Source organism: Coloeus monedula, assembly GCF_965178545.1.
Source record: "Coloeus monedula genome assembly, chromosome: 3".
NCBI classification, from domain to species: domain Eukaryota; kingdom Metazoa; phylum Chordata; class Aves; order Passeriformes; family Corvidae; genus Coloeus; species Coloeus monedula.
Genome location: NC_138783.1, coordinates 8,035,387 through 8,052,750, shown reverse-complemented (window position 1 = coordinate 8,052,750; position 17,364 = coordinate 8,035,387). Strand labels below are relative to the sequence as shown.

At 35.3% G+C, this 17,364-nt stretch overlaps 1 protein-coding gene across 3 annotated transcripts in view; it reads right to left on the bottom strand.

Annotated features, from left to right (window-relative positions):
* Positions 1-17,364, bottom strand: part of GBE1 (1,4-alpha-glucan branching enzyme 1) — a 143,116-nt gene that overhangs the window by 98,192 nt on the left and 27,560 nt on the right. For all 3 annotated transcript variants that reach the window (XM_082277896.1, XM_082277895.1, XM_082277894.1), the window contains exons 2-3: positions 11,512-11,681; positions 3,760-3,872 (exon numbers count right to left, since the gene is read on the bottom strand). In XM_082277896.1, the coding sequence (XP_082134022.1) occupies positions 3,760-3,872; positions 11,512-11,681 (283 nt within the window). The remainder of the gene's footprint in view (positions 1-3,759; positions 3,873-11,511; positions 11,682-17,364) is intronic.

Below are 17,364 nucleotides of genomic sequence, written 5' to 3'. Positions count from 1 at the left end.
GATGTGTGAAAATATTGTAGAACTTGACCATAAATTTGGAAAGTATTTTCAACTAGGTTTGAGTTCTTATAGGATTCAAGTTTCCAGTTGTTTTCCATTTTCTGTGTTGTTCCTTGGCATTCCTGTAAATAGCATTAAGCTATTTAATAAGTTCCCCAATGCAGATACTAAGATCTCAATTTTTACCAATACTATCCCCATGACTGAACTCCACTGACACTATTTCAAAATTAGGATCTTGCCAACTACAGTGAAAACTTAATTTACAGGTACATTTAAGCAGTTGGAAAAATCATTTAGAAATAAACAGTAAAAGGACGAAGTGGAACACTGATTAAACTCCTGCATTAATACAACCACACAGGATGAGACTTGCTATAAAAGTCTATCCATTAATTTTTTTTAAAAGCTTGCTGTGTCCTGTAAAAAGGTAATTAAGAATACCAACAATAAAGGAAAAAAAAAAATCTATCATTTTCTACCACAAAAGACAAATACTTGCACCCCAACTGCTATCACTGTAGAATGTCAAACATGCTGATGTTTAAGGAAAATAACTTTCAAACTACCCCGTTACAAATAAAGAGAGGTAAAGAGGCTTTACTTATTAAGGCATAAAATTTGGTTTTGGGTTTTAATCTGTGCTCCCCTTGACATCTGTCAGAAGCTTAAAAGCCAACACTATACTACCACAGCAGCAACTATATTTGTTCACTTAACTCACTCTAAGCTCCCAATTGATCCATGGGAGAAAGAAAAAAGATGCCCTTTTCTAGCAGGTAACCTTATTTTGTAGATGGATGTCAAAATCCACAAGGGAGTCATTCAACTGTCATAAGCATCCATCTCCTCACACAGAAAAGTGTCAGAAGATTTACAGCATGTTTTTTAATTACTCATTTTCTTCAATGTTTACATTTACTTATGAGAAGACTGCCTGAAGAGCTAGAGTAGACAGCCTGCTACTACTGAGAACAGGCAAACATTTGACCTCTGCTCCTCATTTATTTTCCCACAAAAATATTTTTTGACCTCATCTAAATTAGTGTCAGCAACTACACTACATCCATTTCCCATTCTGGCTTAGATATTACTTATTTAAAAGAAATGACCTTGTTACCATTTCAGAACTTGGCATTCGCCTGTAGAAGTTAAGATCAAAACAGCAGATCTGGATAAGGACCTTCTGGAGGACACATTTCTTCCTCCTATAGATCACCACAATAGTGTCTGAACTTGACTATTTTAACTTAAATATTTAAGAATCATACTGGCAAAAGAAACTGTGATTATCTTATGCTTCTTTAGTAAAGAAAAATGGGAAATACTTTCATTACTAGAAAGATGTCTGCTGCCTAGTCTAGTGCAGACACCAATACCTGTGTATTTCAACATTACCTCTGCAATCTGCATAGCAATTTCCATCTGCAGGCAGTCCAGTATCTCAGCTTCTATATGAACAAAGAACTGCACAACTGTTCTCTAACACACAAGTCCTCATGTTCCCAGAAACACAGACATTTATGAACAATCATAAACTAACAACCACGTAGCTCAAGGAAACCTTAACAAAAAGCAGAAGTTTCCTGAACCCATCAGTGGAATGGGAGAGGATAAGATCAGCTGTAGCATGAGGGTAAGGTACATGCCTACCATGTGAATATTCCAATAGCTTTTGTGATAAACCATCTTTGAACTACTTTAACTCGAGACCTTTTTGGTTTTTTCTCTTAGTCCCATCATCTGACTACATTACAAGCACACATTGTGAAGTGTTAGATTCAGTCTTGAAGGCACCACAGGACAAAAACAAAGTGTCATGAGAGATTACTAGCAAAGCTACAGATGAGGTTTGGTGCAGCTCCATATGGATGGAGTCATCAATTATGACTACATATTCAGGAATCAAGTTTCTAAATACATGGTCTTTTTTTTTTTTTTTTAAGGATACTCCTAAGCAAATTTGTTTCACATGCAGACAGGCAGTTCCTGCTTCACAAGCCTGTTGGACAATAATGTATTTTGAGCATCAGTGACAGCCACATATCTTTGTCTAAAATTGACCATGGAAAGCACAACTAAAGTGGCAGGGTAGAAAAAGCCTAGAACAATCAAAAAAAAAAAAAAGGAAAAACTCACATTCTAGTCTGCCAGTGGGTATCTTCTGGTTTTTTCTGAAAACTCAGAGCAACTACAGAAGTAAAGCAATTCATCTTACAAGTACATCAGTACCAAGTGCAATCAGTAGAAATTCTGCATACTAAACAAATTACATATAATGCAATCTTTGCTTTATGGAGTTTATATTTCAAAGAAAATGCTGAACTGGAAGAAAATACTATCAAGACCTGTACTTCAAAATAAGGAGATATGACCAGTGATTATCTAAGAGAAAAAAAAGTCATCTTATGTTGCTCCAAAAGCATTTAAGAATCTATGCTTTTTTCGCTATTACGTTAATAATTATCAACACTCATCCTCATTCACACCTCTTATCTTTACAAAGAGCACAGAATATTCTACAGCAGATGAGTCAATAGTTTTGTAGATAAAACAAAGAAGGTAAATTTAGCAACAATCAAAAATCTAACCTACTTATATCTCAAAACCATGGAAAATATTAAATAACCATTCTGTACTCTCATACATTACTGCATAATCACAGCATCTCTGAATTGCAGACAACTGTTTTCTTTCCTGCTCTGTAAAATACAAACAGCTTTCTTGTCCTTGAACAATTATTCCTAAATTTCAATTTATCCATATATATTACTGGGATGACTTCATAAGCCAAAACAAAAAGCATAGAGATAAGCACACACACTGAGTAAGCATTTCCAGAGCATTTTTATACATATCTTTGTTTTAACAGATTTCTTGTTTCCTTAAGCTGATTTTCAGCAGAAAAATTAAGAATTTTGTTGATGGGATCTCTGAAAACGTAGCAGTATTATACAAATGCTCCAAGTTTCTTAATTTTCCTAGTCTATAGACAATTTCAGTACATTTCTGTCCTTAACTACTTATTACTGCCCTCCATTAGCACCCAGAATCTCTGAAATTCAGGTTCTGAGTGAAATGAAGCATATCTCTGATTTAAATCAATATTCACCTAGAAATAATCAACTCAGCTGTTAGTTAGTTGTCATTAGGTGTGTCTGCACTAAGCATAACAATTGTGGCATTTCACAGCTCAAAGAAATTTTCCATTAATTTCTGGAAGACAGCATTTTAAGCTCATGGATGCTCATGAAATACAACTGTATTCAGTTTCACTTACTTAAGCCTTCCACTCAATACTCTGAATTCCTAAGGGATAAGTAGAAGTTTTACAAATCTGCATTCATTAAAATAACAAAAAAAAGATCACCCGAAAAGCTGTGGTTAAAAAGATCACAAAAATTACCAAGGTATTGATATTTTAATAGGATCTTAACACATAGTTCCATCAAATATGGAAAGATTTTATCTGTACATTACTTAATTCTTCTTTTTCAGATTATCAATATGCAAACAGTTTTTATCTTATAACACGGTGCAATACACTATAACCACATTTCAGCCACAGATGCTGGTTCCAAAAGTCTAACTCTCTTTGTGATACTTAATGTTTCACTCCTTTAGGTCACCTTGCTCAGTTGGACAAACTGATTCTCCTACTTAGAACAATTAGAAGATAATAAAGTTACTTAAAAGAAAACAAAATGGACAACTGAGTAAGAAGGGTTACAAAAATTAGAGTAAGTCTAGAAACAACACCTTTAGCTTTGATCCATGGGGCACAGGAGAACAGCCACCTTCAGGTGGAATGAACAACTCCCACTTCCCATATTCCAACTTCTTATATGGATGAGAAAACGGATTCCAGCCATCTGTAATATAAGAAATAATACTAAGTGTTCATCTTAAAATGCATGCAATTACAATCCAAACTCTGAGTTCCATTTTTCTCAGAATAAACTTCAGTGAGTGCAGACACAAATACTTTTATACCTGATACTACACACTCATTCAAAAGGGGCAAAATGAAATGCCACGGTTTTAAGTCTTCAGGAAGATTCCTTTCTCATTAAAAAATTTACTGAAGCAAGCTTAAATCCTGTAATTCAAGATTCTTTGTCCTCTTTGGATTTACTGAGCACTGGAGATGTGCAAGGATGGTCACTATGGCCTGTCCAGCTGAACAGACACCTGCCAAGGGGGTCTTGAGTGTTTGTAAGTACATTCAAGGTTAACTCCTATGAATGGAGTGAAGATACCACTTCTGAACTGACACACTTCAGCGATGGAGTAATTTCTAGGCTAGAAGGAAGTAACAAGCTAAGTTTCAAAACGGCTTTTTTTCCTTTTTGCCTTGAAACATCTATTTCATGTAGTTCAAGGCAACAGACTCTTAAGCTAAATAGGAACTAGTCAACACAGAAAATTGAATTAAAAGACATTAAAGCAACACGTGTTATTCTTCCTTTATGGTAATCCATTTGCATGCCATGGCCTCCTGTAATTAAAAAAAAAAAAAAAAAAAAAATCAACAAACCAAAACTCACACATCACTGAAAGAAGAATAAGCATCCTTTAGTTTAAGAATATTAACTCACTTGTATAAAACAACATTGCTACTAAACATGTCAGGGTTAAAAGCAGGATCATCACTTTTGCCACCATGGAAGTCACAGCAGGGCAGGTAGAGAAATGAAGAAGTTCTATTCATCAGCATATGTATTTTCCTAAACATCAGCAATCACAAATATTATCTGCTGTGCAACAAAAGAATTGGCTTCCCTAGCAACGGATGGATGTGTTGAGTTTCAGAGAAAGACCAGACTGCTTTCAAAGTTGCTGGTTGTATTTGCATAGCTGTTTAAACCCAAGAACTGCCAATCTTTAGTCAAAGAATACTGAAAGACAAATTAAACAAGGCCACACAATGTGACAAAAATAACTATGCCAGACAAAATAACTATGCCATATTCTGGTACGTACTCATTTCACGGTGGAGAGTAAAACAGAAATGCAATTAATTCAATACATCATTTAGATGATAGTTTTTATCATGATTAAAGCATTTGGATAGTGGAGACAAATTACACATATTAGCAGAAGGAAAGTATTTACTAAACTATTGCTTAACAGAAGAAGAGCTTACATATTAGTAAGATTTAGATGGTTCCTCCCCCTTGGCTTTACACTGAAGTTTCAATCAAGAAAAACAGTTAAACAAACACTACTAATATCTAAGACCAACATCAAACAAACACCTTGGCAATAAAGCAATGCTCCCTAATAAAATGTCTAAACTGCAAACTATAGACAGTGTTCATATGTTAAAATACATATATTTCTTTTATTGCAGGGCATGGTAAAAAGATGTAGAATACAGCACTTTAAAAAAGTTTTTTTAAGGGTTTAAAAGGGTTTTTTTTTAAACTATAAACAGTTAGACTGTCTCAAATAAACATTCCAGGGAAAAATGAAAACAGAAGATGAAAAATGTAACAAAGATGTTAAGAAGTTGCAAGAAGTTTGCTTTAAAAACTGGTTAGGATTTATGATAGTCAAGACCCATCTTGGGGGACTTACCCTAAATTCTTTCTGTCTTCTTCCCCCAGATGTCCCCATGGCTTCTCATGAAACTCTCTCCAATGGAGTTACACCTCTTGATTACAACACACAAACTGAACCATATATGCCAGGTGATGAATATTGAGCAAAATTAAAAGTTACAGCAAAAAAGTCTTAGGCCCAGTTTTTATTAAACTCACCCAGGGGAACCTGCATGGAATTAATCACATTCACCAAAACCACTGAATTCTTACAATATTAAAAAGATTTTCATGACATCTACTAGAACCACATCTCTTCCCTCCTTCAGAAAGGGAATGGTTACATTTCTCTACCTTTTTAAATATTTCTGCTCTCCACAGACAGATTTGATAATTCCACTGAAGTTGCCTGAACTTTCGCCTTCACCTGCCAGCAACGCCAGATGCTCCTGTTAATCCCTCCTGTTCCCAGCCACAGTCCATGATTGCAAGCCTGTGGCTCATGATTTAAAAATAAATGCAAAGCAATACCCATCTGCCCCAGATGGTCCTACTTAAACCCACTGTTTACTAATTACCCCTGGAGAGGAGCTCACTTAGAAAGACTCTAACAGAAAACATTGCTTTGTATGCCAGAGGCATAAAGAACATAAAACTCCCTGAAAACTGAAGATTCTCTTCAAAGAGAGAGTGGCCCATGATTCTCTCAGTTTTACTGCTTGGTTTTCTGATTTTCAGCAAAACTTAGCCAAAAATGCCTGAGGGAAGAAAAGAAAAATAACAAACTCAACTAACCAACAAGTGATTAGTAGACTATTATGAAGATGAAAAAGAAAAATGTCAGAAGAAATATTTTAGTTTGAGAACATAGACTTCAAAGATTCTGACAATAACTGCAAACAGGAAAATGCTGAGAAGATTACCAGTAAAAGTTCAAATAATCAGCTTGAATAGGTCTTAGGGGAAAAAAGACACCATCGCAGAATACCCATAAACCATGCACAAAGGCAAGAGCTTCTGTACAGAAGTTCAGGCCCCAGCTATGTCTTAATCCAACACAGAAGACACCTTCAACAGCCTGATACTTTGTTTCCTCTCATCTCTGTGATTAGATCTTCCAAACCCAGCCAATTATTTAAACATTACATCTTACCTCAGCAACAGGAGGCACAAGGGAACTTCTTGCTCAAAACTACACCCTTAACATGCCAAAGAAGCATGAACTGAGCTTTAATGTAGAATTGAATTCAAAGCTACAAAGGTTTGGGTTCTACCATTTGTGACAAAAAACTCAATTTAAATGCAATATTTCTAGCTAGATGATAATTAAAGCAACTCCTTCTTCAACCTCCTGGTTTTGTTTTCACATTGACAGGTATACAGCCATACACCTCTGAGGCTCTTGCCTGAACTTGGAGTTTCACACCAGAAACTAACACTTCTCTTGCTTCTCCTAGAGGAAAGGCGTTCTTCTCGCATTTTAACAAAACCATTGACTTTGTACAATATAAAAACTGGAGTTATTTTTTCAAAAGTGAAAAAAATTCACAAACTAAGCCTGAATTCTCAAGTGGAATCAACTCATCTCTCATAGCAATTATATTTCCACAAACTTTCCGATCAACTGAAAGACACCTAAAGAGAATAGAGAGTTCAGAAAATACTCACACAGCATCCTTGAAGAAAGTCAGTCAGACAAGGAGCAGTTCAGACAAGGGAAAGGGCATCAAAATTCCAGTATCCCAACAAGATACCTTTATTCCACTTAATTAGAATATGAAATCACAACACTATTTGAGAGATTCTCCAAGGACACTATTCTGTTCTACACAGTGACCAATTAGGTCTTCCTTTCTTCACATTAATCACTTTTTAAGAAGATTATGTTAATTATCCTGCTCTTGAGCTGTTGGAAATTGATCAAACAGCTCAAACACTGACGTAAAAACAAGCATCATTACTTCTTAGATAGGATGTTTCCCTGTATACTAATGCCACCTTATATTTCAGTCTATTGCTTTCAATCATCTGCACCCAGAGAAATATGACACTGTTTGACTTTACTCATCAAACTTAGCTATTTTTCTATAAAAATCCTGGAAGGAAGCAGTAAGACATTCAGTATGATATCATGACAATACCTAGAATCCATTTCAGTAAAAATCTGGAATCAAAAGCCCCAAGACATTCTACATAAAGTCTGCAGTCAGCTGTCAGATACCCAAACTATGAAGGCTGGTGGATTAAGGTCCTCTCTTTTCACTCTGAAGGAATCCTGTCTGAGTTTAAATAATAGACAAACATCCTCCCAGAACCAACCCTCCCTCCACCCTCCAACCCCAGCAGAAAAAGGAAGCAGAAACCAAACCAGACATTCCAGACTGATCAGTATTTTAGATCAACGTTAATTGGGAAGGATGGAAGGGAAGACAAATAAAAGAACAGAAACCACAAATATAACAATGTATTATAGCAAATGCCAACTTCCAAATTAACATATGCATACTTACTCTCAAGCTTCTTAAAACCAGAAGCTTTCTTTTTAAAATCAAGGAATTGTTTACAAATAACCCACTGAGCCTCTGCATGACCAAATATAAATGTGAGTGTTCCAATTCCCAAATAAATTCTGTGGGTTACTCTCAAAACTCACAGTTCAGTGACTTATTTTGAAACAGTCAACTCTAAAGTAGCAATAAATTGCCAGCAGTGACCGGGTTCCTCAGCAATAGAGCAGGCAAATGAAATATTCAGTGTTATCACTGAGAGCTTTTGAAGGAGCTATAATGTTGACAGTGCCTCTGTTATTGGAAATTCAACTGACTAATTGCCTTATACACTTGATTTACTGAGATGCTGAAAGTACTAATTGACAAATCTTAATGTTTTTGGCTGTTCATTTAATACACCTCATCGTACTAAAACACCAGATACAATACTTTTTCTTTCTCTCTAATTATAGAGTTTTAAAGAGACAAAAACAGCTCTAAAAGCATTGGGATTTTCTTGACTTCATGTTTTTCATTCTCCAATCCACATACAGATTCATGTGTTATTACTAGTTTCTAGCTCTTTCTTTTCCCAAAAGGCACAGTCATACTAAGAATTTTTCTATAAATTGGAGTGATACCATTCACTACAGGTTTCTCAGAATAAGGCAAAAAAAATACCATAATTCAGGTCAAAATACCTTAGTAGCAAAGCTTTTATTGTCTGTTATAAAGCATAAAAATCATTCACAATAAACTTTATATGTACAGGACTGAGGCTTCACATGTATATAACTACAGAAATAAATTATTCATGTTTATCTTGGGCATAATTCATAAAAAAGATATTATCAACTATCAGTTCTATTATAAATTTTGAACAAAAATTCAAGGTCTGCAAGCAACCTATATTTGCCATTTTTACTAGTTTTCGGTCCTCAAAAAACTTAAGATTAAATAGTAGAGACTAATACTTTGGGTCTGTCCATCAAACATTAAGAGATTCTCAGATAATACTGTATTATCAAGGAAAATACTGCTATGCATCTCCAAAAACAAAGCATGAATTGACAGTTTTTATATTATATACCACCCTATTTCAGTTTAAAATCTAAAGAGCTTCTGTCATCTAAGTTCAATGTTTATTTCTTTGTCTAAGATTTCCAACTTCCCCTGATGTGGTTACACTACAGTTCTCTTTATAAAAAAAATTATTTAAAAAAATCCTATTAAAAGCAATCCTGATAGCCAATTTAAACACAATATAATCATAAATTTAGTTTGAGACTTTAACCTGCTTGAAAACTTAAAGAAAGGTTAAAGGGATTCAGTTTTAATTAAACACATCTGCAGCAATCTGACTCTAAATCTTAGGGTTTTGCAATCCAATTTCTCATGAGAATATTATTCAAGATCATATGAATTGAATGACAATCTTCCATTCCTCTAGTCTTTCCAAGTATGCTATTGTCCCCTTTGGGAATGAATACCTTACTATGACTGACTGATATATAGGAGAAACAGTTTTTCCACATTAAAATGAATTTCTTTTCAGGTTTTTTTTTTTTCACTTCTTATTGCCATATTCCACCCAGGTCTAGATACAACTACTCTAAGATATTAGTCCTAAATTTCTGCTCCATATGATGTATTACATCAACTATTTTAAACAAAGTAGGGTTTAGAAAACCATTCCAGTTTTTAGGTGCCTTATTCTGGTATACATATACTTCCCCCCGCAGCCTAAGCCAATTTACAAGTTATAGCCTCTTTTCAAAATATTAAACATATCATTCATAGTCTGTTTTTAATATTACCATCTCTTAAAATACGTATTTAAAATAAATGCACTCCAGTCTTTAGTTGTGTTAAGTAATTTAACCTACACCCACCCCATGAAAACCTTGAGCAATGGAGGGGGGGTTGCAGCAAGTGGAAGAGGGGGACAAGGAGGAGAATTTTCTTCATGTTTATACACATAAAATTGACCTATGAAAATAACCTGATCTACCTGCCATGCAGTCTATATTGATACCTGAAGTCACTGTTTTATAGTAGTAGGTGAACTATACACAATTCATTATTCAGTTTTGAATTAGATGGCATATCCAATTTCAATATTAAAATGCAAGAACTACACTAACCTATTTATCAATGTCTATTCCAATAGAATGACAAGCAGTACATCAAGGAAAGCTACTTTATCATTCACTAGGTTAATCGTATCAAACAGGATCATGGCTGAAAACAGTGCTGCACTAACTTTTCTGTTCAACTTGTGCATCAAAAAAAAAAGTTTAGCTGTTGGTTTGGGGGTTTTTTTGGTTGTTTTTTTGTTTTGGTTTTTTTTTTTTTTTTAATAAAAACCCTCCTAAAGAGATTTTCCTTTCAATAGTTTCCTCAGGCAGGGGTAAGGAATGGTCAACATTCAGCTTTGTGTTTAAGCAGAAGTAATTAACTGCTTCAAATCACTTTTTTTCCTATTGCAATTTTGTAATATAAATACACTGAACACTCCCCAGATCAGTATTTTTGCAAAACCAAAGTTTGACAAATAACACTGCACGCTTCTGAAATGCGGTTAAATGAACAAAATAATTTCACAGATTAAGTCCCTGTTCAGTAAGAACCAGAAATGCAAGACCTGGTACCTTGATGGACTAATCCCTAACCCTGAAGAGAGAGAGTAGAGGTAAAAGAGAAAAACAGAACAAAGCTCTCCAAAACTCCAAACAGAAAGGAGAGAGAGGAATTGAATTGTAGGATTGAAGAGCAATGAGGAATTTCACCTTCATTTAAAAACTTTCAAAACATGATTTGAATGTAGATAGCCTTTAAATAAGAAGCAAATTTATATTTTTGTTTCAAATTCAAAGAGAATAGTCTTCCTGGTTCTCAGAGCAAGCAATGCAATTCCTTCATGTAACCTTGCCCCTTTTCCCATTCTGCTAACATCTTTCCTACTTTTGCCCTCAAAAAAACAGAGTAGCTACTCTTTCAGTAGTATTTAGTTTGATTTTAGGCTACCATTTTCCAGCAGAACTTTTGACTAAGCTCTCAGGATGGGTGAGAATTCTCAAGGGCCTTGGTCCTTAGACAGCACTGTTGCTCGATCAGTAAAAGAAGATAAAGCAAATTATTTTACTGTTATTTTTGCTTCTCTGCATATAGTTTTATAAAAGCCCAGTTATAAAGCTTTAAAAAGGACTTCAGGTAGTTTAGACACAGCCTCAAGTTGCAGTGTGACATGAGTCATTGCCTTTGGGGTATTAAAAAAAAAATGCATAACACTGACCATGCAACAGGAACATATATCTTCATAAGCTACTGCAACACAGAGGAAAATACTATTCATTTAAGCCATGACACACATTTTTACTATCAGAATTTCATCACTGTGACAAAATTTTCTTTAAAAGAAGAGAATATTGCTGTAAAACATTGTTCAGGGGAGAAGAAATTTTCCTAAGAATACTTACTGAAGTCACCTGCAAGAAACACTGCTTCTGCTCCTGGTGCCCACTCTTTACAGTATATTCCACCATCCGCGAGTTGGTTAACTCCGAAGGTTTTGTAACTTTTTGTAAATTTATCAAGGCCGCCTTCACTTTCCTCAATGTTCTTCAAGTGGTTATAAAACAGAGAATACCTTGCAATGAAAACAGAGAACATTTTTTAGAAAGATTAGCAAGTATCTCTCTTACATTAACAAGTGTCAAAACCTAAAAAAAGAAAAATCAAATGAAACACACTAATATGAGATTCACTGCTCTCTACAGGAATAGAAAAAAAAAAATCAAATACAAACCATACAATTTTTCCATGGTTGTTACACTGTCTAAAGTTGCAATCTTTGTGTTTGTCAGTGCTTTCTCTACTTTACAGGAACATTTTGCACTTTCAGTCTAGAACTACAACTCCTGATTGGCAGCCAAGAAATCCCAGTATTACTACACAACAGGAGAACTTTACACTCTGAACAGCCCAGCACTTTTCCCTCCATCTTATTAATATCAGACATAAGCCTCCTAGGGAGAGCTGGATAGGCCTGCCACATCTCTCACAGCCGGTTTTAATAGACAGACAATCTCAGGCCATCAAAAAGTTTGCAGTACAGCATGACAGCATGGACTGGTCCTTGCTGGAAGGGGCTCATTAGGTGACCTCTTTACAGAGATGATCAGCAAGACTTTGCAGTCAGTCCCTGACACTGCAACAATTTGAAAAAAATTACAGCTTCATAAAAGTAATTATTTGGACTATACCCTACTTACACCAGTAGGAACAGAAATGCCCTAAACCTGTAATATAAATTTTGCTAGTAACAGCTTTGAGGTTTTTGCCATATTTTGATATGTTTTCTACAAGTATGCTTCTGGAATTGATGGTAACATCAGGGGTACAATATAAACAAGAGAGCCAACTTTGACCCCTAAGTTATGAGCTATTTTGTGCAGAAGCACAGCTAAAAGCTGCAGTTGAACATTTAAATAATGCTACCTATACAGCAGGTTTTTTGTTCGTTTGTTTTAAATATTTCACTCCCAAGGTAAATTGGAAATGTATTTGTGTTTCCATAAATCATAAAGAATCTTCTGAAGTGTATAGAAACCAGTAAGAACCCCAGCAAAACCAAACCTGTCTGCCTTATTACACTTCCTGTATTTTGCACTAGAAAATAGAAGTACTAAACCAGCACTATGGAATAACACCTTGTTGGTTAAGGAAAAAGAAGCAGCGGTCTGTTTGCAGTGTCAGGACTTAGAACTCTGTGATCTGTTTTTTGGCCCTTAATTAGTTCAAAGTAGAAGATTAAAATGTCTAATTACTAGTTAAGGTAAACAGCATAACCCGTATTAGAGTACTATGACTACTTTCAAGGTTAATCTCCCAGCAAGTTTTCATTATTAAGACTGATGCTCATCTTTAAAAGGAGAAAGATTTTAAAATCCCTCCAGGATACACTGTAGCAAATACATTCATAACTATTTTTGCCCATCCACTTGCATTATTCCTTTAAAATTTGCTCATGGGCATAATCCTCAGAAGTACATTACTAACTACTACTGCTCTGATAATCAATTTCATTTATGTGCTTGAGGGAGAATATTTTGTCAGATTTCCAACTATAAGTGTATTATATACATATACAAACTCAGTTGACTGACTTATATTTTAAACAATTGCAATCACAAAGATTTATATAAAGCTTAAATACAGAAACAGAGCAAGTCATAAACAGCCCCAGAAGTTCAACATATATCATCTGGTAAATTCAAATTATTTTTGTAGGGTTCTCCTTGGGGAAAAAAACAAAACAACCACTATAGCTTTGAAATTTAAGTCCTTTAAAATATGATACAAGAAATATAGTTATGTACATTTAGATATACTTTTTGTGTGTGTATATATATATTTAATTTGTTAGGGGGAAAAATTATAAAACAAGAAGTATATTTGGGGTGTTATCTGCCATCCCTATTTCTTTGCCATACAAAAGCTTTTTCAAAATTGCTGCCTGCCACATGCATTGTTTCCACCTTGTCCCCCTGTGGCTGAAGCAGGATCTGTTTTACTATAGGTAGCTGCTGTAGCTTCAGAGAAGATCTAAGTGAAGCAATGAGCCTGACACAGGTAAAAATAGACGAGGAAGTTTTGAATTATGTTATCTAACCAAAATTATTCTTTTTCTCCCCACTCATACCACAAATACATTTTCACAGCTTTAAGAACATGATTAGTTGGATATAGCATTTCCCACATTGAGCAAAAAGTAAAAAGTGGTGAGCTTTACTTTTAAACAAGTCAGTCAAAACCCCCTGAAAGCTGCAGAAGGAAATGAATCCTTTATTACTAGAGAGGAACAGCAGGCCATAAAGAAGTACTGAAATCTCAGTGCAGAAAAGAAAAAGGGTATGATGCAATTCACATCACCTAGAAGTGCAATGCATGCCAGTGGCCTACTCCTCTCCCTCAACATGATCCCTCCCTAGGAATCAAACCTATTCATCTCATTCCAAAGAAAGAAACATCTAACAAATTCAGGACGTGAGTGTGGGATGGATGAAAATGGATTTTCAGAAGGTAATTATGTGGTTCTGTATCTTTAGGAAAAATCACTGACAGTAATACACACATCATAAGCTCTTGATTTTTGTCATAAAAGTACTAAGAATACACTCACTGCTCCCATTTTGTGTTTCAGTAAATTCAGAGTTTAAGCAAACCATAACACAAAGAGACCATGGCGTTTAATATATGAAATGATCATGAGTATTACTGTAAAAAAAGACTACTCTTTGCCCACTTTACAAAGAGTGGTGAGCAGATTACATAGTCAATAAATTATTTTTTTGGGGAGAGGGAGAAGAGGCAAGGAAGGGAATGATTAGAAGAATTGTTGAGCAAGGATGTAAAACATTTTTACAATAACAGCTTTTTATATGGGACAGATTTGGAACAGACAACACAGCATCCTGTACATTGAGTAAGAATGCTCCTTCAATTTGTACAAAAGCATGTTGCTTGGAATAGACCAAGTTAATTCAGGTACTATTAATGCTACATCACATTGCAGAAATAAAGATTTTTGCAACAACTAGTGATGTCTGTAATTGATTTAAAATTATAATCTATAAAGAATTTTTTCTTTAGTCACCTCCTGAGATTATCCAGTCAAGAATTGTACTTTGCTCAAAATTCACCAAAAAAACCACCAACTTCCAAAATGGGTCAGTTACTTTTGCTGTGAACTATTCCAAAAACTCCTCTCAGGAGATGAAATACACCTGGACACAGAACAATATTACTTGTCATAGAAGGCCTTGCAAAACAGCAGAGAGGTCTTGTAAAGCAGCAACTGTACCCTGTTGCTCCTTTGAAGGGAAGGACTGAGTTAAGTACATGCTCATGTCCAGATGCAGGGAACTTTAAGGTTTTGCTTTCACAGATATTTCAGCTTTCATTTCTACCTTACTAAGGCTTGTTAAACACTTTTTTTTTTTTTTTAATCTTCCAAAGCAAACCCCCAGGATTACACATAGAAAATTACAGGATTTTTTGTTGTTGTTGTTCAACCAATTCCAAATATCTATATTGTTCACTATTAGTATACAAGTCTTAAAACCAGAGATAAACACTTGATTAAGACAACATTTTGTGATCTCCTCTTCAACACTGAAAGTTATGTCATGTTCACTTATGCATATATATACTTGCATGACTTATGACAGACTCTGGATGCATCTCATAAATGAAAATCTCAAAATTCTGTACATGGAAACAGTCAACCTCAGCATCTAGAGCTATAAGGCACAACAAAAGACCAACTTCTGTCTTCGTACTTTTCAAGTTCTCAGAGCCTAACAACTGACTTTGAAGTCCCTTAAGATTTTTCAATTTCCTGTCATTAACATTGACACTGATGAGGATTACAAGGTAAAAACTGTACCCACCGTGACTTGAAGAGTACAACTATTACCTTTGGGAAAAAAAAAAAAAGCCCTAAACAGAGCAAACAAGAGGATCCACAGAACTTCAGGTACAGAGGGTCTGAAGTGACTGAAAGAAGCTGCATGCAAAGGCCTTTACTACAGGTACAGCAACACACATCTGGCAAGTGCAGGCAGCAGAAGGGAACTGCTTCTGGTGTATTCCTGGCTCCTGGAGTTTTTATGAAAAAGCAAGCTTTTCAAGTCCCATATTCATTCATCTCACCTCTGTTAATAGATCAATGTTTCTTAAAACTGAAACACTGAAATAGTTTTCTTTAGACGTACTGGAAAGACTCCAGTCTTAGCATTTCCCCAACACTGAACACCTAGTTTGAAACTAAGTACTACACTGTTACCAAATGCCTTTACACCAACAATTCCCACCCCCCCCCCCCCCACGATTATGTCACTGTGAAACACTGGTAATCGTAAACATCACCTGAAACAAGGTCACAACAGTCTTTTCCCATTGTTACATTCATAATTTGTAACACAGCATTGCTTTAAATCCCATGCTTTATATGCAGCTTTGTTTAAAGCCTTACAATAGAAGTGTAGGAATTGGCTGACTTTCCATAGAAGCAGGATTAAAACATCAAACATGAATTAGTATAATGGCTATCCAGAAAACAAGTATCTTGCCAATAAAGTAACATTCCAAGTGAACACGTAAAGATAATATTGTATCAGCGGCCACTTCAAGAATTGGCATGTCAGGCGAGCACTTATTCCTCACACTTCTACCACTGAAACACCCTCAAATATTTTGTCTTATGGACACCTATATAGCCAAAATTTATACAGTAGAAGTGAAGAGTTCTCAGTTTAATGCAAAACTATATAGCCTTATTAAAAAAAAAAAAAAAAAAGAAGAGTGTTCTATTTATTTCATAACTTTGATATACAAACACCCCTGGTTCTGCAGTTCCTATGACCACTGACTTAATTCAACTATTGAACCCATTAAAAAAGTCTCAGGCATATATTAAAGTTGGTAGCCTCAATATGGAGTATAAGAAAAATAAAGCTAAGTGTCTCCTTCCTCCCCAAAGTAGACTGCTTTATGGAAATAAGACTTTTGGCAAATTATTGAAGAGTCTGATGGTAAGTCAAAACTTTGAGTTAGAGCTCCACATAAAGCTTTCACATCTTTATTCTTCTAAGCAGAACAGGCACTAACTCCTTCCTGGCCACCTTGTAAAATCACAAAGAGGTATTGTAGTATTTTAAACTTTTAGATTTAACCAGATCAGCTTCAGTTTCTTAGGCATCACAGTAACCTAAACAGCCACTAATGTAACCAAAAAGGCCATGGCAGCATAGAAGATACTCTCATTTAAACAGTCTGGTGCTGAACCCCAAGACAGCTGCAAAACTTCAAGACATCTTTATGTCCATACTCATGCTTTTTCACAAAGCTGTTGTTATTGCAGTTTATAGAACAGTCAGTCAGCTTATTGTAAGACCTGTGGCAACAACACTGAAATTAATGATTTTAGCCCCTCTTCTGCTTATGATGCTGATTTTAGTAGCTATTCATCTTTCAGATTTTTGTCCACATCAGCTTTCTTGTCATAGTTTATTTCTACAGTATTGGCCCAGTATTAATGCCAATTTATTCAAAAGATGAAAGCAAGTAGGAGAGACTTTGATAATGGTATCTGGTATCCATATGGAACGCCCAGTTCTGCAGATACCAAAGGGAACAGGATACGAAAGAAAATACCCAGTAAGGTACTCTCTGTAACCAAATCCTCCATTTTCCAGCAAATACAAACACTGAAATTAATGTCAGTGTTAAAGACAAAACCACAGTCCATAGCTTTATGAGGTTGTTCA